General features: G+C 33.5%; 1 protein-coding gene across 2 annotated transcripts; it reads right to left on the reverse strand.

The window, feature by feature from the left end:
* Nucleotides 1-187: 187 nt before the first annotated feature.
* Nucleotides 188-7,148, reverse strand: LOC146943735 (kinesin-like protein KIN-14C). 2 transcript variants are annotated; one of them, XM_085742004.1, is made up of 17 exons: nt 6,933-7,148; nt 6,530-6,766; nt 6,306-6,450; nt 5,673-5,782; nt 5,458-5,577; nt 5,134-5,337; nt 4,565-4,774; nt 4,408-4,482; nt 3,883-4,029; nt 3,640-3,775; nt 3,405-3,514; nt 2,530-2,691; nt 2,248-2,435; nt 1,491-1,572; nt 1,308-1,412; nt 1,106-1,210; nt 188-718 (listed from the first exon to the last, which is right to left on the reverse strand). In XM_085742004.1, the coding sequence occupies exons 1-17, from the start codon at nt 6,972-6,974 to the stop codon at nt 539-541; spliced, it is 2,358 nt and encodes a 785-aa protein (XP_085598130.1). In that variant the 5' UTR covers nt 6,975-7,148; the 3' UTR covers nt 188-538. The 2 variants fall into 2 exon arrangements, with proteins under 2 accessions (XP_085598130.1, XP_085598129.1); XM_085742003.1 differs by having other exon boundaries at nt 6,530-6,772.
* Nucleotides 7,149-8,517: the final 1,369 nt, after the last annotated feature.

An 8,517-nucleotide genomic window follows, 5' to 3' on the forward strand; every position in this document is an offset into this window, starting at 1 on the left:
TTAATTCAATTATTATCATCCTATTACTATTTAGAGAAAAACACAAATTAATTGCCTATCTATTGTAATTGTAAATCCTCATCTATAAGTACTATTTAATGCAAATAAAATGACTGTTAAAATTGAAGAATGTCAGAGTCGAACTTAATGCATGCATTATTGGCAATTAAATCAACAACATTCTACATGACCCAAACCATGTTGTTGTTAACAACTGTTGACGTGCCATCCAATCAACCTTGTGAAGTTGCAAGAATTAATCAAATGATGATGTGATATTACATAGAGATTACAATCAACAAGCTGCTCAAATAAAATAAATTTTGTCATATCACAGCTAAATGATACAGGGCATCAATAACACCACTGAGGCTATAGTGATAGCCAAGCCACTACAAGCTCAATTCTCTAAAACTTAACACAATTACATTTACCATACTTAGAACAACACAACACTTCTTCTATCACTGTAGAAGCAGTACAAATAATAGTATTTTGGTTATGGTCTGAGCTATGCCATTTTGCTAGCAGACCTTGCTTAGCCATAGCTTAAACGAGAATCAGAAGCCTTCATGGATGTCTGGCGCCGAGGAATACCAATCTCACAACTATTTACTCTCGCGGCAAAACGAAGAGAGCAAAGTGACTCTCCAGTCGAAGATGGATCGGGTGAAATATTTACAAACATCAAAGTCTTAGAATCTCCGCCAAGACATGGCTGCCAAAGGAAAAAAACAGAAAGTTAAATGAGTAACTATTAACCAAAGGAAAAGAAAATATACTCATGAACAAAAGCCAATAATAAGTTTGGTTCACTCTACTGAAAATATAATCACTCAAATGCCAAAGGAAAAAACAGAAAGTTAAAGCAGAATATGAGCATATTCAGATACATGTTAGTTAAATGGGGTTGCCCCTCATGTTCTCTCATGTGTAAATCAGCTTTGTATTTAAATTTTCAAAGAATTTAAGAACTGCCATTTGACTCTATTTTTTTAGGAATCCTCAAGTTCTCTGCACTCACATGATGTTAAAATTTAAAGGTATAGTAATGAAAATAAAATAAAAGGCAACAAAAACATGCAAATATTAAAGCTTAGCAAACCTGGAGAAGGGTTGTCAGTTTAGAATTCCTGAAGGGGACATGATCCTCTTTCTTTGCCAAGGCAAAAATGACATCACTCAAACAGGAGAGACTTTTGTTTATCGCCTGACAGACATATATGGCAAACATTTATTACTAGTTGATTAATGGAACTATTTTATGAGCATAGAACTCAAGTAATAACAATGAAAATCAAGGACACCTTAGTTTCATTCAGGCGGTCCCCAGTTGCTCCACTTTTCGACAGCCTTTCACTTCCAGCAAGATCTATCAGGTTTAGCACACCTTGAACCTGCTGTTCAGTGTTCTACAAACCAGACAAAAGTAAATCAGGAGACAGTAGACAAAAGAACAGAAAATATAGCATTATATCAAAGAGCAGTACCTCATTAACACCACTAATTCGCAGAGTAAAGACAAAGTGACTTCGAGACGATTGTTCATTCATCTGTGTTCTTCCTACTGACCTGGAAAAATGTAAAGAGCATTAACGTTTAAAAATCAAAGGCCAGAAAGAACACAATCACATTGTATCTTGTACATTGAAGAATTAAGGCCATGTTTACTATATGAAAACATTTTCTATTTTCATTTTCTAAATTTGTTGTTAATTTTACTTGTTAACAAGGAGGCAATAGACACTTCAAGTGAACAATTGTGTGTTTTTCGGAAACAATGAAAATGCTAAAAGAATTGTTTTCATTATGTCATCACTTTATCACAATAGTTCACTTCAAGAATCTTGCATCTTCTTATTAACAAGGAGGCAATAGACACTTCAAGTGAACAATTGTGTGTTTTTCGGAAACAATGAAAATGCTAAAAGAATTGTTTTCATTATGTCATCACTTTATCACAATAGTTCACTTCAAGAATCTTGCATCTTCTTATTAGCAAGTTAAAATGATCAAACTATAGAATATGATGAAAAACAAAAATTTATTATGAAACAATTATACAGTACCAGGAAACTTGATAGCTACAATAAAATATTAGTTGAAAATGAATGATATTGGTCATCCAAAAATATTAGCAGACGCATTATTGCACTGTGGCACATATTTGTCTGGAAAGCTCGCCCCAACATAACTTCACAACACAATCTCTAAATTAACATTTGCAGATTTCAGTTATTACTTTACCTGCTTTGTGCAGCCTGTTTTAGAAGGGCGGAAATCTCATCTGCACCGCAAACATCCACAATAGTCAGGTCCGGAACATATGTGTTTTTTCCATTGGCATCGTGTATAATATTGTACTTCTTTCCAGGATTTTCTGTTGGTGATAACAAATCCCTTATGGTCTCGTTGTATATTTCAAGTACTGAAGCCTGCAAATAAATATTCACACGAATTGTAAAGTTTCCACCAACATTTGTACCTAATGCAAATCAAAATAATGAGAAGGTACATTAGTCTATTCACCTGCATTGTGTACCTCCACCCTTGATCTTTCAGAGACTGACTAACGAGGAATATCTGTTCAAGTGAACGTGGTATCAAGCCTTTGAGCTCCGGGGGGCCAGGCCTGCCAATCATCGTATAGGTTTTTCCAGAACCTGTTTGTCCATAAGCAAAAATGCAAACCTACCCCAATAAACCATGAAACCTTTGTCAGCCAACCAAGGCATAGTTTATCTAGTAAAGGCCAAAACAACACAAATAATAACGAGAAAATATAACAGAAAAAGGCCCTAGAAAGATTTTACCAAAATGTCATAATCCATTTCAGTGCTGCTTCGTGAAGGAAAAAAACCACTTTTTTTAAGAAACAACTAAATTCTTAGGACTTATTCCATTAACAACAGACGACAAGGCATCAAGCACAAGGTACTACTCAGATATAGCCAGACAAAATTCCATTTGACCAAAATAATGTGCCAGACTATGCATTTTAGAGAACAAAAACTAGCAGAACTTCAATTTTAAGTTATTTTACCTTTTTAAAGAAAAAATCAGAATGTACCAGCAAACAACAGAGTAATGGTTACAGCAACCAAAACAATCAGAATCTACCAGCAAGCAACAGAGGAATGGTAACAGCAACCAAAACATTGCACATCAAAAAATAAATCCCCTAAAAACTGTAAATAGCCGAAATGGCTACACAACTTTAATTTTGCTACAAGTCAAACTGCATCCAACAGAATTGTGCAAGTCTCCAAAGCCAAGAGTAAGTGTTTTTCCATCTTGCAAGTTGTAACATTCCTATAGTTTCCAATTTATATTCTGTTTTACCTATTTTTATGCATAACCAGTCTGGTGCTTATAGTGAATAAAAAAAAGACAGTAGAAATCACCTTGTACCCATCAAGCGCGCTTTGTACTAGCTGAGAAATCTCGGTGAAAACATCCTGCTGTGAAGCCTCCTGATTAAATACTTTATCAAATGTAAAAGAATACTTCTGGCCTGCATATTTTTAAGTGATTTGTAAGTGATGAAATTCTTATAATCGTAAAGGCTCATAAACTACATGAAACTTATTCAAGATGGTGGCAAGAGAGAGAGAGAGAGAAAAGAATTTGTGTATATACCGCTCTGTGCCAATTCAACACCTCGACCAAGAGCTTCTGTTGATGAAGGGAAAGAAACTACCATGTCTGCTGCAGGACCATCGTCTGGTAGCAAAGGTCGAACGCGGCAGAACACACGGATATTTCCTTTTAATTCCTATATACACAGATATACGTATATTGATAAATGATTATATACTATTGATTTATTATACCAAACAGTTAAGAAGAAGTAAAAATAAATTTTAAGCAGAAACCATTTACCAGAATAGTGTTGTGCAATTTTTTACGTAATGTCTCTCCTTCAATTACTTGGAGCTCTTTTTCAGCCAGTCTCTCTCGTAGTTGACCTATAGTTCTTTTCTGGTCTTCAAACACCGTTTGTGTTTCCGAAAAGGACAAATCGGCCATCTAACAAAAAAATAAAGTTATTTTTAGTTGTAATTGTCACATATGTGTTGACTGCTTCAAGCAAAATTCAACTAATACCATTCATATTAATCATCCCCCCTGTTAAAAATATTTGGATTTATCTTATTGATGAATAGCTGGATATATATTATTCAAGAGTTGAAGAAAAACATTAACAAGCAAAGAACAACCACAATTGGTAATAAGGTCCAATAGTTAAACTTGAAAAAAAAAATCTCCAAAATCATATTCTATTTTATGAGCAAGATGATCAAAATCCATCCAAATTTTAATATAAGAAAGTAGATTTTCCAAAGAAACTGATAATATAGGAAAAGCAAAGCACACACGCATGCAGACATCAGTACAAGTTTGTACCTTTAACTTCTCCTTTTCGGCATTCAACTGCTGCTGCAACATATCTATTTGTTGCCTTTGTGAAGTACATACCTCCTACAAGTAAAGTCAGAAATATAATGAACACGGGAGTGCATAATACTTAATCAGTAAAATGGTTGAGAAACAATAAACATACCTCGAGAGCATTTGTTTTAGCTGTCAATGTACCCAATTGTTCACTTGATTTCCCTGTATACTCTTTGTATTTTGCTACCTCTCCAGTTAAAGCTTGTACTTGTCCCAATTGGCGATCACGGTCGTCTCTAATTTGTTTTAGTTCATCTCGGAGGCATTTGAGTTCATTAGCTAACATGTCTTTTGCCTTTGTAGCCTCTTCTTGTGAAGCCTAAGATAATAAGAAAGCAATGGATCCAATGAGAAAAACATTGTTAAGATACATCAAGCAGCAAGTCAAAATAAATATAAATATCAGCAAAATGCACAAGGTTTTTAAGTTCATAATATTTTCATTTCACTGCTCTTCATTCAAGTCCATATTATTATCCAATGTACTCATTTTCGATTTCATTTCCAAGAAATCATTCAAAGAAGAAAAAAAATTCCAACTTGTCCACAACAGGAACTTCACGTAATTTTAAACATTTTGAGTATCGACAGGAAAAATTAAGAACTAAAACCATATATTGACAATACACATCATATATGATAAGACTCGATAGCACTAACCAACATTAAATAACTTACTTTATGAGATGCCAACTGCTCTTGCAATGCCTTGTTGTGGCCTCTGACATTGCTAAGGTTCTCAACAATACTTGATTTCTCTGTTTCCAGTCGTTTTTGGGCCGCACTGGCTGCGTCAAGATTTGCCTGAAGGCTACTATTGTACTGCTGCAAACTGATATTATACTCTTTTGATCTATTGTACAAATTTTCATTTTCAGTGGCCTGCAAAAATCAACAATTACGAAAGGAAGGGGGGAAAATAATTGAGGCAACCTACTGGTATCAAAAACCAACATTGTGGACTTGTATAATTAAACAGTAACTATAACAACATAGCATTACCTGCCGCACAGCAGCTGATTTCTCATTGCAAACTCTCTCAAGTTCAGTTGAAAGAGAAACTTGCATCTGCTCAGCTTCATTTCTGGCTTCTTTTTCTTTCCTATAACATTCCATCACTTCCTAGTAGCCAGAAACACGATAAATGAGGCCGTAAAGCAAAAGAAAGCATCACCAGAAATATCCAATCACAACATTGTTGTGGCAAATAACCATACCAATTTATCTGATTCTTCCTTTGCAATCTTCTCTTCTAAAGAGGAAATCGTCATCCTCAAATTCGATATAGCCTCATTCAATTCTGCTATCTTCATGTTCATCTCATTCTCTGGGAAAACACAAATATAGATCATGTTAAAATATTGAGTAAATGTTCTTGACTTAAAACCGAAGACTAACAACAACAAACAAGCCTTCTCCCACTAGGTTGGCTAGATGGATCAAATTAAGCCATATTATAATAAACCTAAAAAACCAAAGACTATCAATTATCCTAAAGTTTAAGTGATGGAATAATGAAAGATGATAAAACTATTTACTAAGTATTTTGGATAGAAAGAACAATTTCTTTAAAGTATGAAAAAACCCATTCCCTGATTATATTTGAGTCGAAAGTAGTATTTTTAACCGTTGTATGCATAGGTTCGAATAGTAAAATCAAGCATTCCGTTCATTTGGTCATATATTGAAGCCTTTTGCAACTATAAAAATCAGTAAAATCACTTGATATGCTTCAAACATTCCAATCATAAGTAATCTACTTATACTACCTTCTTCACTGTTACTACCAAATGCCATACAACAATGCTTAAAACCATCAATGCCCAAAACACAAATAAGTAAAGGCTCACCAGTATCAACGCATTTTTTCTCGGCAGATTCTAGATCTGTCTGAAGCTTTTCTTTTTCTTTAATATACCCTTCTTCAACTACCTTAAACCATCTAACACAGTTTTTAAGTCGCTTGATAAGATCCACCATCTGCTCCATTTTTTTCTGCAAATCAAAAATCAACCCCATATAAGCTTTACAAACACCAAAACTCAGGGAGACAGTAAAAATGAGAGAAAGATACCTTAGTATCAAGGGGATTCCCCTTTTTCATCTTCTCAGTCAATAAAGCTTCTACTTCCTCTTTGGTGAATTCAATGATGCTCGGCTCAGATCCCTCGGTTGCACCGGCACCGGCACCATCATTAGCGTCTGATTTGTTGTTGAGGGAACCTAATGGAGCCCTACCTCTACCTTGTACGACCATTCTTTCACCACCAATCCTTCTACGCTTATTTTCTTCAGCACCACCCCCTTTTTTCTGCATCTAAACATTTAACAAATTGAACACTAATTCCACACTAATTTAACACTAATTTCACTATTAATGCAAAACGAGAACTAATAGTGTTGAATTGAAACCTACTTGAGTAAAATCTAGAAAATACAAAAGAATGTGAAAGAGAGAGAATGAAGGGGATTCGTACGTTGGAGGGGCTTGGTGCCCGATTCTGATTCCGGGAAGACATGAAGTGCTTCGTAGAATGGATTATGTTAGGAATCGATTATGGGAAATCGCGTTTGGGAAAATGTTAGGGTTTGGAGTGTTGTGTTGTGTTGTGTTGGGAAGAAGAAGGAACGAACGTTGAAATGAAATTTGAAATTTGAGAGCGTTTTTTTCAAAAACAAAGCAAATGCGCTCTCCTCTCTCTCTCTCTCTCTCTCTCTCTCGGTTTTCTTCTAGCTTTATTGTTGGACCGATTGAACCGGTTTGTTGGGCCATGATTTTTTTTTCAAATTATGATTTTGAAGTTAACGGTCTTGTTTGACATTGAGAAACCATTGACCGACATTAGCATTTGTTTTTTAATAGGGAAAAAGTCATTTGATCCTGAATGTGTAATGAGTAGTCGTACTCGTACTAGTCTCTTAATATGTTGGTCAAATTAGTTTTTCATTGTGCAATATATTAGTCAAAATGGTCTTTTACATTAAAATATTTTGTTGATATTGTTATATTAATCTCTCGATATACTTACATAATATCATATCAGTTTTTATAGTACTTGTCATATCAATTCATACATGAAAAGAGTTGATGTTGGTATTGAGGGACGACTATTTTAATGTCAATGACTATTTTGATTAATGAAGTTTACGATCAGCGATTATTATAAAATTTTGATATTTTCAGGGACTATTGTGGTTAGTTATTGCACATTCAGATAACAAAATGATTATTATCTCGTTTTTTAAAAGAAAATAGAACATCTTGATTAAGCATAAACTAGAGATATATATATATATATATATATATATATATATATATAGAGAGAGAGAGAGAGAGAGAGAGAGATTGTGCTCCATCTGTCTCATATTATATGATATAGTCACTAATGCACAATTTTGATCTTAAATATCTTTAATAATCTATTAAAAAAATATGAAAATTTAATATTTTTGAAAATATTCTTCAAGACGAATCTAACAACATCTTATATGTTATATTTTGTCTTTATATTTTAGTAGAAAAATTGGTCAAAGTATGATATATGAACATTAGTACACATTTTTAAATTAAGTCATTTAAAATGGGACGGGGGAAGTACTAAACTAATCATGGCTTTTATTTGCAGGAGTATGGTTCAAACTCTGCATTTCTCGTTTTTTTACACTTAAATGTTTGAATATACTTAGTGACAAAAAGTAACAATTCTAAGGAGCATGTTAACGAGTACCTCTATGACACTCTTTAAGGATCATAAGCAGTAATTATTTATAAAAATATGTGTAATCAATGCATTGAAAATCGAAATATTTGATTTTTGGGTTAAATATGTTTTTAGTCCCTATAAATATATCAACTTTTCATTTTAGTCCCTCTAAAAATTTCCTTCAACTTTTAGTCCTTATAAATTTTTCAATCACTACTTTTGGTCCCTATTTTTAAGTTATTTTTTGTACTTTTTAATGAAATTATGCAGAAATGTGAGAATATTGTAAAAAAAAAAAAAAAAATTTCAACAAAACACAAATTAAATATGAATTTTCAACCGAAAAAAATATAAAAAT

This window comes from Medicago sativa, chromosome 2, assembly GCF_051527215.1.
Source record: "Medicago sativa cultivar Bolivia chromosome 2, Bolivia_mono, whole genome shotgun sequence".
NCBI lineage: Eukaryota > Viridiplantae > Streptophyta > Magnoliopsida > Fabales > Fabaceae > Medicago > Medicago sativa.